At 37.7% G+C, this 25,584-nt stretch overlaps 1 protein-coding gene across 1 annotated transcript in view; it reads left to right on the top strand.

The window, feature by feature from the left end:
- USP7 (ubiquitin specific peptidase 7) overlaps window positions 1-21,226 on the top strand; it is a 75,657-nt gene extending 54,431 nt beyond the window's left edge. The window contains exons 13-31 of the mRNA XM_069809918.1: window positions 680-836; window positions 1,951-2,095; window positions 2,703-2,833; window positions 3,931-4,065; window positions 4,260-4,361; window positions 5,061-5,166; window positions 5,586-5,678; window positions 6,579-6,646; window positions 7,907-8,007; window positions 9,389-9,542; window positions 10,913-10,980; window positions 12,117-12,225; window positions 12,321-12,398; window positions 12,752-12,852; window positions 13,475-13,574; window positions 14,419-14,538; window positions 15,894-15,965; window positions 16,904-16,994; window positions 19,848-21,226. Coding sequence (XP_069666019.1) covers window positions 680-836; window positions 1,951-2,095; window positions 2,703-2,833; window positions 3,931-4,065; window positions 4,260-4,361; window positions 5,061-5,166; window positions 5,586-5,678; window positions 6,579-6,646; window positions 7,907-8,007; window positions 9,389-9,542; window positions 10,913-10,980; window positions 12,117-12,225; window positions 12,321-12,398; window positions 12,752-12,852; window positions 13,475-13,574; window positions 14,419-14,538; window positions 15,894-15,965; window positions 16,904-16,994; window positions 19,848-19,954 — 2,038 coding nt within the window. The 3' untranslated portion in view covers window positions 19,955-21,226. The remainder of the gene's footprint in view (window positions 1-679; window positions 837-1,950; window positions 2,096-2,702; window positions 2,834-3,930; window positions 4,066-4,259; window positions 4,362-5,060; window positions 5,167-5,585; window positions 5,679-6,578; window positions 6,647-7,906; window positions 8,008-9,388; window positions 9,543-10,912; window positions 10,981-12,116; window positions 12,226-12,320; window positions 12,399-12,751; window positions 12,853-13,474; window positions 13,575-14,418; window positions 14,539-15,893; window positions 15,966-16,903; window positions 16,995-19,847) is intronic.
- Window positions 21,227-25,584: the final 4,358 nt, after the last annotated feature.

Genomic DNA, 25,584 nt, shown 5'->3' with positions numbered 1-25,584 from the left:
AATGACAAATTGAATACTTAGTCATTTGTAGCTGTTGTTTTGAATATGAAACAAGTGAATGCATCTTTTAACACTTTGTGGAACATTCTTTGTGCCACGTGTGGAAAGTTGGTACATTCCCATAGACTGCCACAGGAGTAAGTAGGATGAATAAGTAGTCCTCTGCTTTCCCTCCATCTATTTCCATGCCCACTCACTGTAAGAAGAGGCTGATAATTTCTCAAGGAGGTATGTTGTTGGTTGTAAACTAAACCTGTATTGCAACAATTTGAGTCTCACCAAGAAGGTGAGGCTGCAGCAGCTGAAAGACATTTCAAAATAATGTTCCCGTCCAGTGGTACCTGTGCTAGAAAAGCTGCCTTTGTGTACTAGAAAATAACAGGTTTTGAGCTTTTCCCTTGACACAGTGAATCCAAACCAGCACTATTTCAGTTAAAGTGCTCTTACCCTTGTTACTGAGTGCGTACTTTCTCAGAGCTGTTTATGAAGATTATTTTTATTCCATATTAAAACAGTATAAAATCTGCCACTGTATGCAGTATATTCTGGATAGAAATGACATTGTAACAGTAATTTGTTGAATTTTTGTAACTTGCTTGAGTAAGCACTGATGTCTTGCATAATAGCATGTGTCTGTCTTAATTACAAATACAACTGTCTTAATTCTTTTCAAAACTAGGTTTGAGTTTCCTGAACAGTTGCCACTAGATGAATTTTTACAAAAAACAGATCCTAAAGATCCTGCGAATTACATTCTTCATGCAGTTCTAGTACACAGTGGAGATAACCATGGCGGACATTACGTTGTTTACCTAAATCCAAAGGGGGATGGCAAAGTGAGTATTGCAAAGCACCTAAACATATTTGTGTTTTGCAAATATATACTTGCACTTTTCATAATGGGCAAATCTTTGTCATTTTTCTTGCCTAATAGAAGAACTTGCTGGCACACTTACTTCATCACACAAGGATTTGACTTCTCCGTGTAGTTCTTAGCTTGATATTCTTTCATTTGACACCGATTCCAATGTATTTGGGAGACTTACTTTGTATTTACAAAAAGAAAAACCAGCAGCCCTCGCATCTAGTTTTTGCTCTTTAGGGAGGAGCCTGCATTTGGAGGCATTAAAGAATCACTTGCCTTCTAAAGAGGAGCAGCTTCATCTTTTCTATTGGCTTTTGGCAAAAGACTTTGAACTAAGGGAATCCCTTCAATTGTGTGTGCATATGTGTTGAAGTTCTACTGCAATCAGATTTTATCCAGCATTTCTTTTAGGCTGACTTTATGCTGAAGCAAATACAAACATTTCAAATGTTTCCGTGACTCAGAAGTTCAATATATCTTTGCATGTCCCACTGTTACAGGTTTAGGTGACTTGATTGGATCAGACGTTTATAGGTCAGGTGCCTCTTCCCTGGAGTTGACTGGTTTTGTGTGTACATGACTGTTCACAGTAAAAGTAGAAGTCAGATTTTGCTGTGAATTTGTTGCTATTTGTCTTTCATTCTTACTTGGCTTTATTGTTTTAGTTTAAAATTTGCTGTAAATTACTTTAAATGTACAAATAATTACTAGATATCTTGTGCATCACCGCTTTTTATTTTATTTTACAACAAATAAGGTCAATTTTCTGATTCATATCAAATAGATATTTGAGTAACGGTCTTAAGAAAAAGTTCTTTGAATAATTACCGGGCTTCTGATATTCATTGTAAAATGTTCAAATATTTCAATAAAGGTTTGGTATTTATGGCCTTCCTTAGGCTGAGTGCAAGTAGCAGGTAGCACAAATTATACCGAACTAGATTTTTTTTTTAAACTGATGCTGCTTGAAGAGCAATTTTAGTTACTTCAAAGAGCTGAAAGGCATGCCAGAAATAGGATTAATTTATCATTCAGGAATATGTTTTTGTGTGTAAAATTATATTTATATAAAATTTTCTCCCTAGTGGTGTAAATTTGATGACGATGTTGTATCAAGATGTACAAAGGAAGAAGCGATTGAACACAACTATGGAGGTCATGACGATGACTTATCTGTACGGCACTGTACGAATGCGTACATGTTGGTTTACATCAGGGAATCAAAATTAAGTATGTATACTCTGCATGTGTTACAAGTTAGATTTACATACAGGGATTTAGGGCTATATTTTACTTCTGAATTGTTGATGGTCTTCCTATACAAAGGGACTTTGTTAGTTAATAGTTGGAATTTATAGATTCCATGGGATCAACCAGCCTTTCTCTCACTTTTGTAAAGTATGTGCTAATCTAGTGTCGTCTTGTCCTAGTACAGTAAGGCAAGACTGTATCTGCAAAGTGCTTCAGCCTTGATTGTTTTATAGGATGGAAGAATTAGTGAACTAACTTCAGTGATGGAAACTAAATCCAATTTATTATGAATATGTAGGTATATGTATACTAAAACCAAAATTGAGTGTTGGCAATTTTTTTTTTTTAAATCCTGAAATGAATATTTAATTCAGAAGTCTATGATACACATTTCATGGAAATAGTGCGTTTTGGCTTGGGATAGGAAATGCTGCTTTTGCCAGAACATGATGATATCAAACCATGTTTTTAATTAAAAGATGAAAAAAGCCGGTTTTGACTTCAAATCAGCGGAAAGTCAAGTGTGTATAAAGAAAACCCTGTTTGATGTAAATCTTGAAATGACATCACAAAATCTGCTTTGTAGGTGAAGTTTTGCAGCCTGTCACGGACCATGATATTCCTCAACAACTTGTAGAAAGGCTACAAGAAGAGAAAAGGATAGAAGCTCAGAAGAGGAAGGAGAGGCAGGAAGCTCACCTCTATATGCAAGTGCAGGTCAGCTTTTGAAACAGATCAAGTTGCAACTGCCTTACCATTAAAATTCAGAGTGTTGAGCCACCCAAGACAACTCTTGATTTTCTTTTTTTTTTAAATTTGTGTTTGGAAGTAGTGGTTTGAAGTTAAATTATTATTTTAGTGCTTGTAAGTATATTTACATATGCAACGAATCCTAATGAAACAAACAGTACTGTATGTTATAGACTTTTCTGTTTTCTCTAGAAGTTACATGCTTGCAAGTAGAAATAGTAAGTTCAGGTGAAAGGAAAAGGACCAGGTTATTTTGAATGGCTGCCCTGCCACCGCACTTTCATCTCCTTCAGGAATTATTTTCTAAAATTAGAATGTATCTAGCCATAGGCTGCAAGCCTGGACTACTGCCAAATGAAGCTCATCAAGTAGAAGCAGAAGGGGAGAGTGCTTATATTTGCAATTATCTTTTCCAAAAAAGCCAGATGGACTAGATTGTTATGAATTGCCTTAAGGAACCCTGTTTATGGCTCTTTCCAGAGCCCATCTGGCACAAGAAAATAGAACCCGTTTTCCATTTGCCTCCCATGTTTCCTTGCATCTTCTTTCTGGTGCTCATAAGTAGAGATGTTGGTGAAGTTTAGCTTATTCTACACTGCATTTACACTAGAGCTGTTTTCAGTGGAGGGACTGGCAGAGTTGCACTGTTTGTCTTTCTGTTAACAAAGAATGCATGGGAGCTGTGGGAGATCACAGGAAACATTTTAGGCCAGCCTCCTTGTATTACACCACTAAAATAATTATGTAGCCTTTTTTTAAGTGCCAGGATTGTTAGAGCACATGTTTCCAAGATTGGGATCTAAGTGCAACTGGTTTTTAATTGTTTGGGATTTGTAAGAATTAGTGTATTTTAATTACTTACACTGACTTGACTATCAATCACCATTTTTTAATTTCATTATAATCTGTATACTTGCGAATTTTCTTCGTGAGAACGCGAATAGTGTTAGCAGTGTGCCGCTATCCAGAGAGCCAGTGTTGTTGCATAGTTAAGCATCATAAAAAGGTATTACGTTGTGCAGCTGAGTTAATACGAATAGTAACCTTTAAATGTGCCTTTTCAGATAGTGGCAGAGGATCAGTTCTGTGGTCACCAAGGCAATGATATGTATGATGAAGAAAAAGTGAAATACACTGTTTTCAAAGTACTAAAAAACTCCACTCTTACAGAATTTGTTCAAAATCTCTCTCAAACGATGGTAAGTTTTCTCTAGCTGAATGTCTGTATGTATTTATTGTATTACATTACGGTTGCTTCATAGTCTTTATCTTCTCCTGGTAATGGCAGCAGTCATAATTCAGACCTTTTAAAACAGAAGATCTATTTGGGCTTAATAAAAGTATCTTAGTCTTTTTTATGTTTGTTTCCTGTCACAATTTTTGTTTATTGTAGGGATTTCCCCAGGATCAAATCAGATTATGGCCAATGCAAGCTAGAAGTAATGGAACAAAAAGACCTGCAATGTTAGATAATGAAGCAGATGGCAATAAAACGGTAAATATTCGATAGAGGACATTATTTCTGTACATCACCCATGATTTTTAGTTCTCCTTAAGAATCTGTAAGTTTGGGACATCAGATTTTTCAAGGTTTTAATCTAACCTGTATCTGGTAAAGTTTGATACTTGAGAAGACTTGAGATTTAGTGGATTGATTTGGATAGGAGGGAGGAGTGTGGTGCACAATTTTATTTCCATGAAAAAAAGCATGATCATGATTTTTACGGTATATTTCAAACAGAAATGTCTTTTTGAGTCCTCCATTATTTGGGCAAAAACTCTTGATTTAATGAAATGTGTTGCTTAAAATGTAAAACATTGTGTCTGAATACCACAGAAGACAGTGACTGGTTTTACTGTCCTGTTACTTCTAAAGTGAAGTAATTTTCTTGCCATAATAAAGCAAGCTGTAGGTATATTTTTAAAATGAAACAGAAATAGGTCCATTTTAAATAAAAGCTATCATTTGTGCTTCATTAAAACTTTTTTGGTGTTTTTGTATCTGTCATTGTTTCTCTTAATAAACATCATAAACTTCCTGTCATTAATGCAACTAAAAAAACCCCAAAACCAAACCCATCATTCTCCCACTCATAGAATGTCGTAAAGTTCTTGTATCTGATGAAAATGCAGGTATCAGGTTATATTATATTCTCCAGAGACTTTTTTTCTTCTTCCACATCTTTCTACATAGATGATTGAGCTCAGTGACAATGAAAATCCATGGACAATATTTTTGGAAACAGTAGATCCAGAGATGGCTGCTACTGGAGCAACATTACCCAAGTTTGATAAAGATCGTAAGCATATATGCTAAAAATTGAGTAAATAAAAAATACTTTATTTTGGGTATATTTCAGAAAACATTGTGCGCTCCTTTTTTCAATGATGACACTGATGTACCCATTAAACGACAGTGCTGAATTTAGTTTCTTCTCATGCAGTTTTTCTCCTCATTTCTCTCCAAGTGTAAAACATTTCACATTTTTCATGTTTTTAGAATCACTGAACAAATTTATATATATACATACATATATATATAGTTGATCTATAAAAATGCACCATTTAAGAATATTTTAAGGGCATTAATAAAATTAATAAACCAAAGACACATCTTTGTTACTGTTTAAAGAAAAACGTCTAGGTGATCTCCCCCCTGCTGTCCCGATATACTCAAATAAGCCTTACTTAAAATTAAATCTTGTTTCTTAATTTGTAGACGATGTAATGTTGTTTCTGAAGATGTATGATCCGAAGACTCGAAGTTTGAATTATTGTGGACATATCTACACACCTATATCCTGTAAAATACGTGAGTTCTGAAATTCAGTTTCATTGTTATAATTGAAACTTTTAAAAGACAATAGATTGTATATCTTTTTTCTTTTAATATTAGTTTTATCACTGAAATAAAAGGCAGGCCACAGAAAGAAATTCTGATTTCTTCCAGCACCTGATAGTTTTCTTCCCCATGTTGTGTCAGTGAAACTTTCTGCAACGCTGAGAGTGTTGCCTTAATACACTGTTGGCTGTCAGTTAATTTTTTGTTACAGGTATGCTGTATTTGCCAGGTGTTGCTGAACATAAACAGCTGTTTCAGACTTGCTGTAAAGCTTTGTGATTTGACACTGCTCTCCAGTTTGTTTTTTTCTTTCTATTTCAAGGGGGTTTTTTGTGAAATGTATTTCTGCAGTAGCTTTTAAAATAACTCTTCTATAACTTTTCACTATGGTAGGATAAGAGCAGCTGCTCAGACTGAACTGGGCATAAGCCTTGGTTTTCATATGGGCCCATTTAAAGAATTTAGCAAATGTCCACTGAGTAAAAATATTTCAATTTGTCATTTTGAATGTCTCAATTTGTTGACTTATGTACATGCTTTCTAATTCTGTATTTTAGCTGTCTTAATTTCTTTTTTTTCTTTTAAAGAGATTAAAATTTTTCTCTGGGGAAGGTACAGTGTTACTTCATCCTCTGATCTTGGGTGGCTTTGCACATAATTTTGTTGTTGTTCAGATGAAGTGGAAGGAAACCTTAAAGTCTGTCACTGGGTTGAATGTCAGTAAGGGAAGCTTTAATCTGGAAGGCTCTCTTTCTTAGGCATTTAAAAACTATTTATCCAGGGTAGAAAAATAGGTTATTTCCTTTTTGCAGGAGGTCTCACTAGCAGTTAAAGTGCAACACATTTCACATTCCTTTCCTTTTCCAATAGGTGACTTGCTTCCAGTTATGTGTGAGAGAGCAGGATTTCCACAAGAAACTAACCTTATCCTCTATGAGGTTTGGATTGATAGAATTTTTGTAACATTTTTGTCTTTTACATGCTATAACTAGAGAAGAAGAATCTTTATTCAGTTAAGAAAAGGTTGCTCATAACAATTGTAATTTCTAAATCATAAGCACTCTGTAACCTGTAGCTTTGAAGTCTACAGTGCTGCAAGAGAGTAGCAGCAGATATTTAACTTCAAAACAGATTTAAAATTAAAGAGCTAAAGGTGTGAGGCTTTAAAAATAAAAAATCTCTATATGAAGTCCTACATAAGCAGCGTTGCTGTGCTAAATCTGTGCATATCCTCTGAGTTGCAGTGTTAGAGGAGCTAATGCTGCTAACATGATTGGTCATTGTATCTTCAGTGCCCCCCTTAGACAGCGGAGTTAAGAAAATGTTGCATGTTCTTCCTTCCTTCCCTAAGTTAGAAGTCAGCAAACAAAATACTTCAGTCTGCTAACATGTTTCCGCCCAAATACAGAAATAGTAAATCTTTAGAACTGCTGTGATTATTGAGTGATGAAGATGTAGATCTTGCCAAGGCAAAGTCCTTGCTATAGTAAGAACGAGGATTTTTTTTAATTGGTTTTTTTTTTATTGTTTGGTTGGCTTTTTTTAATTGCAATTTTTGTTAGTAGTTGTGCTGCTCTCTCTGGTGGTTCTAGGGGAGCACGCACACTTCTATCCTAAAAAGCAGAACTGTCAGGTACTCCTACTCTGTGCAAGTCAGGGTTGCAGTTTGATTCCGGTTTGTTTAGACAGGTCTTTTTATCCCAAGAGGTCAACCTACAGGTATAAATACGTAATACAGATATAGATATTTTATAATATATGCATTTTTAATGTTGGGTTTTTTTTTTTTTAAAAGACAAGTGAATTGCTCTACAAAAGTTCTGCACTTTTAAAATAAGTGAGCATAATCAGTGTTCTTCAAGCTTCCTGGAAGCTGCATCAGTAGAAAATTATTCTCTGAATTTTGGAACATTTTCAGTGCAAACAAGATAATGCTGAATGGTAAAATACTTTTGAAAATTAAGGTAACTTGAGTGAGACTGCAAAGGTAAAAATGAGCAGGCAGCTTTATCAATAGCAATTAGATGTATCTGGACCTTAGCTGAAATTACATTTAATTTGCATATATATGTCTTGATCCACTAGTTTCAGTTGAAAGAAGATTCAGGTTACCTTATCTGATTATGTCTTCACTATTGTGACCTTTATTTTTGTCTTTTGCTGATTCTGTGATCAACAATTTTTGTTCTTTATTGCAGGAAGTTAAACCCAATTTAACAGAAAGGATTCAAGACTATGATGTATCTCTTGATAAAGCTCTTGATGAACTCATGGATGGTGACATCATAGTGTTTCAGAAGTATGTATCTTAAGGGGCCAGCTTATCATTGCAATTAAATCACCTGGTTCACTTTGCAAATAGAACTTCCCTTAACTTAGCATTTCTAACAAGAGCAAAGTACAATTTTCCAACAGCAGACATGTTCTCATTTGTTTATTCAAAGGGGAAATGAAAAAAATATTGGTAGTATTTTAATTATCACATGCCACATTATTTAAGGAAAAGAAGGTTTCATCCTAGTTTAGCAAACTAATAACCTGAAATAGGTCTTAATATTACCAAAGAGTGTGGTTCAGCAATGCACGTGAGTTCTGCAGCTTTTTACTTGGAGCCACTGTAACTTAGACACTGAAGAGCCTACCAACATTTCAGATCTCGGGCTCAGTACCGTTACCACTGTACAAGGCTCTTGGCTTGGAGCTCCTTTCAGCCTAGAACTAAACTAAACTGCTTTCCCTTTTTTTCCTTTTACTCATGCTCACAGTAAGTTCCTTATTGGTCTACGGTGATGAGGTGCTCCCAATTTGCCTGAGCATATGCGACTCATAGGTGTACTGGTGCTTCAGCTGGAGTTTTCTCCAAGGCAGGAGAACTCCTGCATCTTGTATCCATTAAAGGGATCTTTCTTAAGCTTGTCAGGGCTATAAATCAGCATTTCTATGCTCTCACTCCTGATGGTCACACCCAACTGTGTTGCTCTGTTTCTCTCCATGGGCTGACAGTGGGTGGAAGCCAGCTAGTCTATCTTCAGCACTCTTACCCCAGATTATGTGAGATGAATGTATTTCTCATGTCATGCCTTGGAACTCGCATTCCCTGTTGACCCAGTTGGTGTTATGCACCTTTGGCTGGCTGCTGACTCCTGGGTAAGTGCACAGCTTGTACCCTGGTGCTATTTCTCCGCTGAGAAGATAGGGGTACCAGTCAGTAGTGACCCAAACCAGCGTCTGTGCCAACTGTTTTGCTTCTGTGGTTCAAGGATTGCTTTGTACATCTGGCCTCTGTGCAAAGCCGTTAATACAGGACTATATGGAAAGCTGTGGCAGCGTTAGTACAGACGCACAATAATGTGCCAGGGTGGGAGGGAGGGACGACTACTGGTAGAATGCTGCTGCGAAACGACTGGATTCAGAGTATTGCCAGATTGCCAAATGAGTGAGCACAGTGTGCGAGTGTGTTTGCCCTTGCACTGCACAGAAATACTCTGAGGTGTGGGTCACTACTGATTGTATTAGTTCTACTGTGTACAAGTGGTGGATCTTTAAAAGGTTTCTAAACCTTATTTCTGTATCTCTCAACTGTTGCTGACTTACTGTAGAACATGTTTTCAAAAGCCCTAACTGCTTGTATATGTAACAATGTGATATGTAATGGTATTATCATTTGTTTGCTCTTGTAGGGATGACCCAGAAAATGATAACAGTGAGCTACCAACAGCTAAAGAATACTTCCGAGACCTCTATCATCGTGTGGATGTCATTTTCTGTGATAAAACCATCCCCAATGACCCAGGCTTTGTTGTTACTTTATCCAATAGGATGAATTACTTTCAGGTATGTGTCCTGTTTGTTTCTCTGCTTTTGTTTCCTTGTTCTGAAAGTAACTGCTGTGCTAGTTCACAAGTGCGTTATACGTACTTTTAGAAAAGAGTAGATCTGTTCTTGCACACTTCTTGCATTGCGGTAATGAAAAATTTAAGGAAGCCACTAATGCGTGTGAGAAGAAAATACTCTAAAAAAACCCCAGTTTTATTAATAATGAGTTATTTGACAATAGGATTCTTGATATGCCATTCTGCTCAGTCAGGGAAATGATATTCTAATTAAATTATGCATTTGCTTTCTAAGTGACATGTAAAACTTGCTCAACTTATTTAGCTGTTAAAAGGAAAATACCTTGGGAATCTAGTGATACCCACTAGATGTGGTGTAATATCACCAACCATATTCATTTTGTAGACCAAACTTCATTGCTTTCTTCAAACAATGCTGTTTAGTGCTCAGTGGCACTAACAGATCAAACCTGTTGTGTTCATAAAGGGTAGCTGGGGGTGTCTAGAAGAGGAAAACTGGACCGTGAAACTTTAAAAAAAAAAAAAAAAAAAAAAAAAAAGGTTGGTGTGATCTATTAAGAGCCTGAGTAGTTTTGGCTCCCTACAGTTCTCCTGCAGTTGCTTTTGTCAGAAAACCCAGACAGTTTATTTTCTGTCACCAAAGGCAGGAACTTTGAGCACCTGCATACACAGGGGAAGTCATGGATGAATTTTGCTATCCTGTTCTCATTGTCTGTTTTTCAGCAACTCACCTTCTTTTATTTCATTTTTACTTGTAATGTAAGTTTTTATAGGGGCTGCTTTTTTTTGGTGAGGGAAAAATAGACAGGGATTCCCCATGCTTATAGTGAGGCAGTGACATGAAATATACTGATGGGAATAATGTGGTGATATTACCCAGCAAACTAACTTCCTTGGAGTAAATTAAAGAACAGTGGTAGTTTTCAAAGAGCAAGTCTTACTTATTTCTCCACTAATACTATAATGAAAAACAAAACAAACAAAACAAAAAACCCCAAACAAAAAACAAACAAAAAAGCAAACAAAAAAACCCCACCCCAAAACAAAACCAAACCAAAAGAGGAGTAGAGCTATTGTGGATTTTGTGGCCTTTTGGTGACAGTGATTTATTGTAATAAAAGAGACAGTCTCCTCTCTTTTTTTTTTTTTTCCCCTCACATAGCTTATTGTTTGTCAACTGTTCAGAAGCTAAAGATGCTAGTTTATTTTGCCTTAGAAGTAGACATAGTGCGTTTCTCAGAATTTCAGTAGCATAATGTTCTTGATGTGTAATGAATGACTGTATGGTTGTAAAGCAATGTCATAATTGTCTGAAATAATTCAGAACTTACAAAAAAAATTTATTTGCAGGTTGCAAAGACAGTTGCGCAAAGACTTAATACGGATCCAATGCTATTACAGTTTTTCAAGTCCCAAGGGTAAGATGAATATCCTTAGTGTTCTGTGTCTAAACTATTCTTTAAAATACTTAGCCCAAATACTTAGCCTAAGTATAGATAGGTAGCAGTTACTTGGTGGCTTTTTCCAGGTTGTTAACTAATTCTTTACCGGTAAAATGTTAGCATTCTGGCATGCACAGCAAGTTGCATAGACAGTTTTAAGTATTGCAACAGCTGGCTCTAGAGCCTCAAAGAATTGCACATTTTAGAAGAGTTCTAGTAAGTGTCATTGAAAAAAGATGCATTTTTAAAGGATCATTGTTTAAATTTCCAAAATCATTAATTCAAAGCCTTACTGTATGCAACAAATTATTAAGCTAATGCAGGTGCTGTTAAAGTGAATGCAGAGTTCTGGAATGGAGGAGAGTAGAAACAAGTGCACATAAAAGCAGGATTTTTGCTGATTTTTACAGGTTTAAATGCAGGAGTTGCTTCACTGATTTTCCCCCACCTCCCCCAAAGTCTGCAAATGAGGTTTAATGAAGATGACGATGATCTAACAAATTCACAGCTGCTAAAAGGGACATTTCTGGTTGAAGTGCTGTTCTCAGGCACAGTTGTGTAAAACTGGATTTGAATCTGTATAAAACTATAGCAGAAAACAGCATATTAGTTATATGTAGGAATAATGCACACAGACAAATTACACCATCTTTTTGTATTCATGTAAATGTAGGTTGCTCTTTATTAACCTGTAGGTATCTCCCTTCATCATCAATGAGACTGTCGTAATTTGAGTAGCTCTTTATAGTTTACAGTGCTGTGGTGACTCTGGAATTTGCTGTGTCATATGGCTCCACAAATTAACCTTTCACAATCCAAAGCATGTGCTGCTATACTAGTAGTTTCAGAGGAATATAGGTCTGCCACCCTGCAGCATTAAAGGTGAGCTTGTAAACATCCAAGAGAGTGAATGCGCTCAGTGAATGGTATTTCTGTCCCATACACTCACCTGTCTTTAAAAATCACTAAAGCACTGAATATAATGCCGCTTAGGCTGTGCTAGCAATTATGTAAAACTAGAAGCCAGGAATAAAAATGTACTTGGTACTTCGATTTACTGAGCGGTGATGGATTGTAAAGAGATACTTATGTTTTTCTTTTTCCTTCTGTAGTTATAGGGATGGCCCTGGTAATCCTCTTAGACATAATTATGAAGGTACTTTAAGAGATCTTCTGCAGTTCTTCAAGCCTAGGCAACCTAAAAAACTTTACTATCAACAGGTAAGAGTCTTTTTTTTTTATTGGTGCAAATTTAAAAAAAAATAATTCTGCCCCATACAAAGTGTGCCTAAAGTGTTTTTCTTTTCTTCCTTAAGCTCAAAATGAAAATAACTGATTTTGAAAACAGAAGAAGTTTTAAATGCATATGGCTAAATAGCCAGTTTAGGGAAGAGGTGAGTGAAGCTGGCTGTTACACACTTGCTATCATTTCTATGTCAAAGCTGGTATGGCTGTGATGATGGTTCACACTGTTGTCCCTCAATAACACAAAATTAGAACAAAGTTGTATCTTATGTAAAAACCCAGCCAATCAACAACAACAATAAAGCCCAAACGACCAAAAAATTAAAAGAATTGTTTCAGTTCTTACAAAAATTTTGAAGATAACATAGGTGTTCACTTTAGTAATTGTTATCTTTTAAAAATGAAATTTTGATGAAGAGAAGAATCCAGTGTATTCTGTGCTTTAATATGGTTGTTTACATTTTCAGGTTTTCTAACAATTTTTCTGTTTCAAATTCCATAGGAAATAACAGTATATCCAGATAAGCATGGGTGTGTGCGAGACCTGTTAGAAGAATGTAAAAAAGTTGTAGAACTCTCTGAAAAAGGTTCAGGGAAATTAAGGTAAAGCTGGAAGATTTTGATTTCTTTTATGTGACCATGTGAATTTTATGCAGAAAAGCATCCATAGAATTTAAAATACTGTGGAAACCATTATTATCAAATGAAGTCTGAGACTATGTTAGAAGTAAAAAGCTTCCAGAGTCACATTGTTAAGAGAGTTCTTATTAACTATGAATATAAATTTTATATAATTATTTGTTTTGTATTTCATAAAGCTACATCCTTGAGATGCGTAAGTTTCATGAATTGCATTTGTTAACTCACAATTTAATAATTGTTTCAAATTTAAGCATTTCATGCTGTTCACTTCTCAGGAGTTAAGAAAAGTGAGGTCATCTAAAGAGAGTTTAAGAAACAATCTAAATTAAAAACCTTCATCTTATAATTGCGCATACTGGCTTTTTTTGCCATGAGCCAGAAGTGGTTTAACCTCTTGTAACTTTACAGCTTAATTTTTATTAAAGACTGAATTTAAAGTTTTACAAATACAGTAGTAGCATCTGTTTACATCCTGACTACACTAATTCTTCTCAAAAGTTAGAGAAAGAAATGCTGCATTGATTTTTTAAAATATTTTTTGTTTAAGTTTTTTTATGCTTTTTCCCGTTTGTTTATTTTTAAGGCTGCTAGAAATTGTAAGTTACAAAATAATTGGTGTCCATCAGGAAGATGAGCTGTTAGAGTGTTTGTCACCTGCAACAAGTCGAACGTTTCGAATAGAGGTAAATATTACTTTCTTAAAGAAACTTTAAAACTTGACTTTGAGAGAAGAAACTCTCCAGTGGTAATTCTCCTTTTCTGGATTCCGATTTTCAAATACTCTGATCTTTGCCGCAAGCAAGATTACATGATAATATATATGTATTTTTAAAGATAATACTTCTAAAATCTTTCCTCTGTTCCATCTGCTTACCTATAATGATGTCATTCCTTAATTTTTTATGTATGTTTATTGTAACAATACAGGAAGACTTGGCAAGGGCTTGTCCATAGGACATTTGCTGCCTTAGCAATAATTCCAAGGTTGGTTTGAGGACTTGTGATATAAATGTTTATTCTTTGAATCCACTTTCATACTCTAAACTTAAGTATTTCTAGAAGACTTTCTTTCCTTTCCTGTTAAGTTTGAGCTTCTTGAGCCAAATTTTGATACTTAGGTGATTTTTTTTTTTCCTAAACATTTCAGCATTCAAATCTGGTAACTTGCCTCAAAGATCAGAAATTTAAAAAAAGAAAGTTTCCAGTGTAAACTATAATAAGGAGATCACAAGAGGTCTGTGATACTGCTATCAGCTACTACTACAGCTGATAGAAGATTTCATGTCCAAAAAGCCATTTGAGGAAGCTGAGAGAGTATTTACTGAATCGGGGAAGCTGAATGCTGTCATGCCAGGGATGAGCAACTCTTGTAAAAGACTCTGTCAAACAGCATGGTTGTTTTAATTGTTTTTAAATGATCTGTTTTACATCAGTAACAGTACATCAATTATGCTTTTAGTTACTTAATAAGTTACTTTTGGGGGAAGTTTTAGCTGATTGCAGTCATAATTTTATGTCTGGATCTAGGAAATTCCTCTGGACCAGGTAGATATAGATAAAGAAAACGAGATGTTAATCACAGTGGCACATTTCCACAAAGAGGTTTTTGGGACATTTGGAATTCCATTCTTGCTGAGGATACACCAGGTACAGTATGCCTCTTTTTCTCCCCATGGGATTATATTGATGATGTTTTCTTAAAGCACTGTCAAAGAAATTAACATAAAAAGTATATAGGAAAATACTGCTCCTGTATAAAGGGTTCTGCCCCATATATGCCTTTTTACAGTTAAATCATTTAGTGTCTCAGTTATCTTTTCCATATACAGATTTAATGTTTCAGTGAGCCTCTGCAGCATCTAGAAAGTATGCATTCAGCATCAGCCAAGGACTTGAAATGCTATCAAAGCAATGCTACCTCCTTCCCCAAACCCCTGCAGATGCCCACCCCCACAAAAAAAACAACCAACTAGAATCCTGTTTCTAATACCACTTAAGTAATTGCGATGCAGACTTGTTGGCAGAAGTGGCTAAGCCATGGTTGCTTGGCTTCTGACTGAGACACATGATTATGAAAAACAAGTTAGCTTTCTTCAACATTTTCTAAGATGACTTTGCATTTTATAATGTCTGTAATTTGATGTGCTTTATCTTCTAGGGCTGGAATTTAATGCAAAAGTGAACGCTAATTTTGAAAGCTTAATTAAAATTCTTAAGTTTTTATGTGGTGCTGCTCCAGCTGAATGTCACACTGATTCTTTTAATATCAAAGTATATTTCTGGGGGCAATTAGTAATTTGCTTCTAAACTTTTTCTGGTTCATGTATGTTAGTTTGTATGAAAACTACCTACTTTTCTAAAAGTTTTGGAATGAGAAATACATCTGCATCTCTGCACCCCATAGAACTTTACTATATTTCCATATTTTTGACCAAGGTAGAGTAAAACCTGTGTGTTGATTTCTGGTGGAAACCATTTGCACTGACTGCATTTCCCTGTCTATGACAGTTGATACATATTATTGATCTTTAAGTTGATGGTATCCATCACTTTTGGGGGCAGTTTACATACACAGCATGCAGAAACATACTATAAAAAGTTACTGATTGAGGGGGAGCATCACAGGTGTAGAGGTTTTAAAAAGTAATATGCTTAGAAAGGATATGTAAAATTTTTTTGCCAAATGCCCATTTTGCTGCTAATCTTCTAACTATGTTTCTTAACTTTAACCTGACTTGCACATGTCATTAGCAGTTCTTGGTCGATTTATGGGACAGTTTGCATAATGATGAATCAGTAAGACTTAAAGTTGCTGAATTTATAGCAACTGTTGTATGTTGTTATTCCGTATGGTAGTGAATGATATTGATACTTGTGTAATTCTGTAAATAACTGAGAGATTAAGGCAACATATTTCAATGAACCTTGAAGCAGGAAATACTAACAGCATCCTTTTTTTTCCTAGATTTTTTTGACATTAAAAATCTTGTTGTAATTATTAGGGTGAACACTTTAGAGAGGTTATGAAGCGGATTCAGACAATGCTGGACATACAAGAAAAAGAATTTGAAAAGGTAATGTCAAGCTGGGAGAGTTTTTATTGCTGATTGTGGACCCTAAATGAGTTTATTTTAAGAAGCTGGAACACCACAGATTTGGCATAAGTGTAGATTTTAATCAATAGAATAGTTGCTTGACTTAAATAGTGCTTTTTCTGAGAATAATCAGGTATGGTGTGTAAGAGTAGTATTTCTGTCCTCCTTCAAAAGAGATATTTGGCAAAACTTTAAAGTAACCTAGAAAAGTTTACATGGTGCAGGACCTCTAGACGCCACCCCCTTCAGGTTCGTGCTCAGAGCAGAACTAGTTTAAAGTTAAGTCAGGTTGCTCAGGGTTTTACCTAGCTGCAATTTGAAAACTCCCAAGGATGGGAATTCTGCCACATTCTGGACACTGTATTTTAGAGCATTACCACTATCATTGTGAAGACTTCCCCCACCCGCCTTGCATGTAATCAGAATTTCTCATTTTGCAGCTTGTGGTGGTTTACCTCTTGTCCTTTTGCTGTGCAGCTCTTTGAGAAGAGTCTGCTTCTGTGTAACACCCTTCAGTTGGTGGAATACTAGATGCCACTTGTTAGCCTTTTCTTGTCTGGGCTAAACAAACCCATTTCCCTTAGCTTCTTGTATGCCATGGGCTCCAGCCCCCTAACTGTCTCACTGCTGGACTTGCTGCAGTTTGTTGTTGCCATCTCTTTTTCCCTGGAGGGCCTGAACCTGGACACAGTACTCCAGATGCAGGTTCATGATTTCCTGAGCATTCATTTTATCCCATTATCCAGGTTGTTGATGAAGATTTTAAACAGGATTGGCCTTTATCAGTCCCTGAAGAATACTGCTTATAACCAGCTGCAAGTTAGACTATGAAATTAGACTTGAAGGCTTTATTTTAATGTGGTATCTTACCAGTTGTGTTTTGTTTTGGTTTTGTTTTTGTTTTTCCCTTTTCATAGTTTAAATTTGCAATTGTAATGATGGGCCGACACCAATATCTCAATGAAGATGAGTATGAAGTGAACTTGAAAGATTTTGAGCCCCAACCTGGTGAGTTGTTAGACAACCTGACTATTCTTTTGACCTGCTGAAGTTGCTATTCTAGTAGTTATAATGTCATTATCCTTAACTGAGGATGCAGAAAGAGTTTGTTCTTTGAACGTGAAATACATTGTATGTAGTAACTAAACAAGTATTTATATACACTTGTGTGCACACCTAACAGTGTTAAGTGTATATGTTAGTCTGAGAATATGTATTTTATAGGCATATAAATAACTTGATAATCTGTTTCCTTGTGAGTTAAAAGTTTGCATTTGAGTGACCAAATGGGTCAAATATAAGTTTAATATACTTTACAGAAGAGAGTTACGTCAGTTGCACCTTATCTATATTGTCCATCTGCTCCATTGTACACTTGATTCTCACATCGTTATTGGAGTATGTGCTTGTGTTATTCCTAAAAAATACTGAGGTGCATTCTCATAAGATTCTTATTTTAAGTGTGCTGCAATGAGGTATTTGAATTCTCATGTTCATTGAAGATAATTCTTGTTCGTTCTTGGCATCTTCAATGAATCTAAAGAATCTAACAAGAATATTACATATGTGAATAGGATGCTGTTTAGATTTTCTTTTCCTAAGAGATAATTCTTCAAGCTACAAATGCAGCTCTGTTCTGAATTTGTCTGTAGATGGTCTACAATCTTGTTTACTTGACTAATATATAAAGCTCTGTTCTCTGAGGAATTTACACATAGGCGAAACCAGGTTAATCCTTCAGGAGTTCCACCACAGTCACCTTTTGAGAGTTCCAGTTGGGAGTGGCACCTTTGAATCTGCAGTCAAGGCTGTGTTGAAAGCCTTGAATTCATCGGGTTTTTTTTCTCCTAGCTTAGCTGAGTGTTCCTTTTTGTGAGCTGCTCTGTCTGGTAGAAATGAGATTGAGGACAACCTGCTCTCTGCAGTTCTATATTTCTGACAATTATGACCTCTGGTATTTGTTGGCAGGTTGTGCTAGGGCCAAACTTTCTCTGTGTTTTTCAAGCTGTGTTCTGGATTTATGTAACAGTTGTAAAGAAATCCTGTAACTGTCCATTTATTTAAAAACCCACAGTACTATTTTTCAGTACTTTGCAAGAACCTAGCAAAAATTCCTCTCACTGGTATGTTACACAGCCAGGTTTATGGCTCATGGCTGTGAATATGAGGGGACTTGCCAAAACTTTGAATGCCTGCATCTGCACAAGTCATCCATGAGCAGAGAAGTGTGCCACTGGAGGGACCTCTTTTTCTGCAGTAGTTGTGAGGGGTCTCTGGGTGATGAACTTGGTGGTGGACATCTCTCCATGGACAGATAAACTCTCTCTTGTGTGCTCAGAACAGGCAGAGTCCTGATTTTATTCTGTGAGTCATCTTTCTGGGGGTGGGAAGGGGAAGGCAATAGTGTGAAACAAACTGTCGGACTTTGAGCAAAGTAGAGCCAGTATTGCCAAAACAACGTGAAAGACTAGCCAGGTAACTAGGTCAAAAGTACAGAACAGGGCAGAAATTGGAAAAGGGAGAACTTGAACTGTTTGTAGAAGGTGTAGGGAATGTGAGATTAAAGGGGTTTAATTTGAGTTTACAGGAAATTGCCACTTTGATATAATACACTTTGATAGAATTCATTTCCCTGCCACCCCCGAAATTCTACTATGGGCTGATAATATGACACTCTAAATGCCTTCTTAGATAAGTAGTATTTCAAGGTGTGGGGCTCATGCGTTTCTACAAAGTACCAAATTTTAACACATGCTGGACTGATTGAACCAATGGTTTGGCATTCTTTAATTTGAGTGATGTAGCTGATGTAAAAGCAGAGGGAACACTATTGACAAAAGATGCACTCTAGCAATGACTGTGCTGGTGCTAATGGTGTAGAACTTCATTTCTTTCTTTAAAAGACGTTCAAGTCATCTCAGCAAGATTGGCAGTTCTCTCTTATATTTGACATTGATCATTATGTCAAACAAAAAGACAAATAATTTTGATTGAAGAAAATATATCCAAAAATGCAGATGCAGGCAACCAAAAAGGTCAAGTGTTTTATGCTTTAGTGGTTGAAGTTGATGGCTTTGAATGTAGGAGCGTGCTTTTCTTGCTTGGGGGCTATTTAGTTTCTGTCTCTGTCATTCACTTCAAAGAACATTTGATGCTCTGCATTGAGGACATCTTAAAAGAGAATTTCCCCCATTTGCAAGATGTATGTGGATTGTGGTTTTTCATGAAAACTACTGGTAGATAAAACCATATTGGGTTGAACAAGTGAAAAAATCTGTATGTTTTCCTTACAATCTAAATATGACTAAATTTTTTTTTCTCAGAAAATAAGAGGAGGTCAGTTACATGATTTCTGAATTAACTGATTATTTGCATTTTACATGAATTTAACAAATATTCCCACTTAAACCAGGTGATAAGAATAACTTAATACAGCAGAGATAACTTACAATATGTCAAATACTATAGGTTATCATACTTATATGATGATGCCTTCCTGTTTCAAACAGGCTCAGCAGTTTGGTGAAAGCTGGTACTTTGATGTGCCTGTGGCCAGAAATTGTAACAGTAGTTTTCTTGCTTTAGCACATACTTCACTGCTGTAAACTCCTGTAAGTGACTGAAGAGGAAAAAAACCAGCTACCTGATCCAGAAACAGCTGTAAAATGTGTTATTGGAAGGAAAGCAGTGGTCAGGAAAGCTGCCCTGTTGGCTGTTGACTGTAGGACTGTTCTGCAGTCCTCTTCTGTACCCTGTGATTCCTAGCAAACTGTGAACAGGGCACACAGGAGTAGTTTTGTAAAGGAAACTTTCCAATTTAGTCTTAAAACTTCATTATTTTTTTTCTCTTTTCTTTTCTAGGCAACATGTCTCATCCAAGGCCATGGCTAGGGCTTGACCATTTCAATAAAGCCCCAAAGAGAAGTCGCTACACTTACCTTGAAAAAGCTATTAAAATCCATAACTGACTTACTTAACCAGATTGTCAAGGCAAGGGACAAAAATAAGTGTGTGTGTGCACCTTTTTAACAACTGTAGAACTTTGGTACACGTGCACTATATCTGAAGTCTTCAGCAAGAGGATTTGCTGCTGATGTTAATTTTATTTTGTTGAGGCTGTTCAGTTTGGCTTCTCTGTATCTATTGACTGCCCTTTTTGAGCAAAATGAAGGTGTTTTTATAAAGCTTGGATGCCAATGAGAGTTATTTTATGGTAAACGTAATGCAAGGCAATTGTCAGCATAATGAGGGAAGAGTTTAGTAGAACAGTTGACATTGGCAAAATATTTGTCTGTAGTACGTTCATAGATGGCATAAGCTGGCTGGCTGCCTTTCCCGGTATGGTGTTAACCATCACTGCAGCTAGTAAGTCTTATGTTTAGACTCACATCAGATTTATTTCCTTCAGTTATACTTTAAATGACATTTTTGTGCATTTGTAAATGCAAAAAACTCACATCATCAATAAATAGCAATCTCTACTTCATTGTGTACATTGTTGGCACTTATTCGGGATTTTTGTCTCCTCCAGCTGCATAGAATCTTTTTTAATAAACTAGTTTTCGTTTAATTTAGTCACTACTTTGCATCCCATTTTGCCAAGTGGATGCCCCAAGTCCTAAAAAGAGATATTTGGGTCTTTTTATTAAATTTTCAACCATTGATAAATACCATTGTGACTTATTATGCCATCTTCTGGCAAATAGAATGACATTCAAAAGTTGGCAAAAGCAAGTGAAAAGATTATAAATATCATTAATTTAGTTAACATGGGAAGAGATGGGGAAAACACAAGAAATAGCCTTTTAGCACAGAGGGCATGCTCACTAGTGTTTAGTAAGCTGTTGACTTTGTATAAAAAAGGAGGAAAAAAAAAGAAAAAAGAAGAAAAAAAAAGAAAAAATGAAATTGTATATTTAATGAATGAACATGTACAATTTAACACTTGGAGGTTAATTTTGTTGGGTGAGTCTGCAAGTGAATTTCACTGATGTTGATATTCATTGTGTGTAGTTTTATTTCAGTCCCCAGACTGCTTCCTTTTATTTTGGAGCTAATGCCAGCTGCGTGTCTAGTTTTGAGTGCAGTAAAGATAGAATCAGCAATTCACACTTAATTTTACATTTTTTTCCAGTATTTTATTTTGTTTCTGTAGCCGCAGTGTACAACAACTCTTCCTGTATATTGCCTTTTTTTGCTGGAAAATGTTGTATGTTGAATAAAATTTTCTATAAAATTTTTTTCGGTGAGTGATGACATGGACATTGAAGAAGATTTCTCCTCTCCTTGGAAATAGAGTTTTGGGAAGTGTTTTCATTTGTGAGGTTTTGCTAAAGGTGTGGGGTTTTTTCTTAAGTGTTGACAATTGTATAACCCTCGTATTGGTTGTTTTGGGGAAAATTTGTGGGGTTTTGTGTTTAATTGTTTTGAGTTTTGGAGGGGTTTTTTTTGTTTTGGGGTTTTTTTTACCTCCTAACTAGTCACATTTGACCTTAACAAATAAAAGATTTTCCAGGAAGGAGCCATGTACAAATAAGACAAATGGAAAAATTATTTTACTAGTTTGTTTGTAAAGCTTGTAGTAGAGTCTTTGTGGTAGACTTGACTCTGCCTGCCTGTACAAAATTTTGTGGTCCAGATTCTCAAGTCTAATATTATAAATGGTGTAAAGTGAAATCTGGAGTCTCTAAAGGTAAGCTCTCTTAATAAGAGTAATAGATTCCCACCGTAATGTGTTCCCTGTATTCATAACCAAAACAGAAAGTGCTTAGAAGCTTCCCTTTCTCAGACCTATCAATAAACATGTAGTAGGGGTTGTGTACATGTGATGGCCTTTATACTTTCTTCTGAGATGGATTCTGGTGATTACTGAAAACACCAGCAAGTATTTTTAAATAAAATATTAAGATCTATTTCATTCTTTTAGCTTTAAAGTTAATTAATTGCTCAAGTTTTAGGTATGTTTGGATTTCTTTTTAATTTATAACTTGCAGTGCTTTTAACAGTCTCTTATTTCGTCAAGGCAAACTAGTTGTTTACTTCTTTTTGTTATCCGAGTGCATAGGTTACAGGTAGAGGGAAGTGCTTAAATGGCATGCCTTAAGTGGATAAAGTTTTCCTTTGACTTGTATTTGCATTGAACTGGTGAGAATTACACCACCATCCAAGTGGTGTTTTTACTAGTACTTGGGATCATCTCTCCAGGCTTTCGGTAACTGTCAGGATTTGTATTCAAAATATTTCTGTAAAATCAGAGACTCTGGTCAGCAGTAGTAAGCACTAAGTAATATTTTGTGAATTTAATGTTATGGTAGACTGGTACAAAATTGAGCTTGTATCTGAATGTCACTAAGTTTTCGGATCAATTTATGGGATGTTGGCAGCTTTTAGGGAATATCTTAAGAAATCACAATACTTCAATACTTCAGAAAAAAATATTGCTAACAAAGTAAATTTTGGGTGCCTTTTGATTTTTAGATTACTAGTTTTTACGTGCTTCAGTATTTGTGCTGTTCCCACACTCGTTTTGAAAAGACGATATATTAAGTTATTCTGTATGCAGTTTTCAATAACTGAAGTTTTTTTTATGAAATTTTGTTCTGGAGCACAAGTAACTTGTTACTCAAATGTGGAAACACACACCTATGAAGAGAAGAGGAAGACAGGAGGTTTTCTCAGGTGCAGTATGTTTACTACATTCTGAAAAATTTACAAGAGCAGCCTTCAAAATTACCATGCTTTCCATTTCTTATTCAGATTTTGGAATTACCTGGATAATAGACAGTGAATGCATTAAATTAAGTTAATGATAATATAAGCGTTAAGCAATAAGGATGTCATTTCATGGTACACAGCATCAGAGCAACATGATGTTAATGGCCCATTTGAATTCTCCCTACGAAAACAGCAAGCATTGTTCCTGTAGATTTACATAGTGCCTTTTATCCTAAAGGAGTCCAAAGCATTCTGTGAAATCTAAGCAAATCACACCAGTGACATAGTTGCCGACTAGAGAGTGACAGCCAACAAAACCACCCTTTATACAAGAAGGCTTGCTTAGCGACACCAGGACAAATCTGTGCTGCCGCAAGACGCGTCGGAGGGATCGGGCCGATGTCGTACCGCGGGACGCGCGGAGCGTGCAGTGCCTCCTGCGTACTGGATCTACCTCAGCTGCTGCCCCTCCGGAGCTGGCACGCCAGCATCCCGCCCTGGCATCTCACTGGAGCTTGGACCAGCCTGTCCTGCGGGCTCTGGGCTTGGCTGCAGGCGTCAGTGCCCAGAGCTGAGCTATGCCGTGGTTTTGCTATTTAATAACCTTTGTGAGAAATCGTTTTCTGTAGGAACTGTATATATTGTAAATAAAATAGACTAGGATAAACACTGGATTGGAGTCTTGTCCGTTCATTTTAGAAAAGATCGGGAGCAGAAGTTAATAGGCTGCTCAGACGTTAGGGTGGTTTTGCTTAGATCGAAGAGATAAATTTTGGAAAATTCAGCCAAACTGTGTGTCAAGAATGACATTCATAGTGGAGGGAGAGCTGGCCAGAAGGTAAAGGGTGACTTCGGTGGCAATTCCCAGGCTTTGAACTCTTGTTTTTTTCTCAGGGGAACTAAACAAGCATTTGGATATTGAGGTGAAGAGTGTCGGTGTTTGGTGTGGGAGTGATGTGGTGTCATTTATTGTTGGTTTTTAAACCAGACTGGTCTTTAGGGCCAGGAAAAGGGGAAAATACGTTCACGTGTGATATACCCGAATCTGCCTTCAAATCTGTGCTCAACTTAATTTCTGTCCCAGGTGATGTTGAAGTTAGTGGTGTACCAAACATGGCAGAAGTTAAATTTGGTAACCACCAGGCTGTAGCTGGAAGCCCTTTTTTTCTATGAAATACTAGTTTAAACTATCGTGCCTTCAAACACTGGTGTAAAAATGTTCTGACTACCTCTGTTAAATGTCTCCTGCATACCGTAAATCATATATATAATTTCTTGGCTATGTATATATTCATGTGTTTCTGGTTTTTGCACCTTTCCTCCTAAATGTTACCGGCTTGATGTGTTACTTACCACTACTTAACAGCAAAGTTTGCTGTTTCACAGCCAGATTTTAAAATGAAGAAAAATCTTAACACTTCAAAAAAAACGTGTGAAAGGGTACAAAACCTGTTGGGCTGACATCTGCATGGCTGCTTGTGGATTTAATCGTTGCGGTATTCTTTCCCATTAGGTCAGAGTCGGTTGGGGAGTTACCGGCCTTAGTCCCGAGTGGCAGCTGGGGCAGCTGCTCTTGGAACTGCCGCCGCTGCACCGCTCCCTGGGTTGAGGAGGCTGCGAGGTGTCGGCTCCGCGCCTCACGCAGGGCCGTGGAGTCGTCGTGAAAGCTCCTTTATAGAAATACCTCGCCTGAGAAATTGCACTGCCAAGCCCGTACTCCTCTTAGAGGTTGTGAGAGTCTAAATGTACAGAATTTAAAAATAATTCAAACACGGATGACGGGCAGTTTGTCTCCAAGCGGCTTGCTTTGGCCACCTCCTGTGCCGAGGCCCTGAGGAAAGCCCGCGGAAGGGTTTGCTGCCTGGGATCCTTCTGGCACAAAGTCCCGTTTCAGGCCCGGTGATGCTGATCAGCATCAATTTGGCCCTTACAGCTGAAGATGTGTGGAATGCTAAATCCCACTGCGCTTGCTCTGAAAACGGTTTCTGCTTGGCTACTGGCAACAGTTTTCTCCGACAGCATCGCCTGGTTTTGCTGTTCTCATCTTCTTCAGGGGGGCAGCCTGTCTTTTTCAGTTTGTGGTGTCCACCAGGCTGAAAGGTCAGCCTCCGGAACGCGAGCTGGCTCTATGCATTGCTTTGATTTGCCTGGAAAACGGTTGCTTAACGGCATTTACTTACGCTGACCCAAGTGTACGCTTTTTCCCCGTGTGTCTTGCAGTCCAAAGACCGCAGTTCTTGTACTCCTTGAAGCAAAAGACCACGCACGCGTTAAGCCGTGGCAAAACGTGCTTTGTAATCGCAGTTAAAACGCGTCCGTGACACAGGCGCGCCCCGGGTGCTGTAAGATGACCGCTCGGTGGGGAACCCGCTACAACCGCCGCCCCCCTCCCCCCCCCCCCGCGCGGAGCCGCGTTCGCAGCGCTGCCCTCCCGCCGGCCGCGCCCGCCGCCGCCGCGAGGCCCAGCGCGGGCGGGGCGGGGCGGGAGCGCGCCCTGCGCCCCGCCAGGGGGCGGGAAGGGAAGGGCGGCGCGCGCTCCCCCCCCGCGCGCTCCGTCCCTCGGCCGCCCTGAGGGGAAGGTGCCGCCGCCGGGAGGGGCTCGGTCCGTTTCGCTGCGGGAAGTCGCGATCGGCCGTGGTTTTGTCTAAAAACTGCAGGAAAGGGTACCGGGGAGTGGCGTGGCGCTTCAGAAGATGAAGTAGTAAGGGCTCTGGGCTGCCTGCCGCTCCCCGCGGTCGGACCTTTCCGCTCCGGGTCCCTTCCGAGAGCAGCGCGGGCGGTCCCCAGCCGGCTGCGCAACCGGGAGAGCCCGCCCGGTTCTCTGGCGTCTTCCCGTAGTGCCCGGTGAGCAGACGGTCCTTGTGCGGCAGCAGCCGCGGGGTAC

This window comes from Haliaeetus albicilla, chromosome 22 (assembly GCF_947461875.1).
Source record: "Haliaeetus albicilla chromosome 22, bHalAlb1.1, whole genome shotgun sequence".
Lineage (NCBI taxonomy): Eukaryota > Metazoa > Chordata > Aves > Accipitriformes > Accipitridae > Haliaeetus > Haliaeetus albicilla.
The sequence above is the reverse complement of the archived record's forward strand: the minus strand, read 5'-3'. Positions and strand labels throughout refer to the sequence as shown.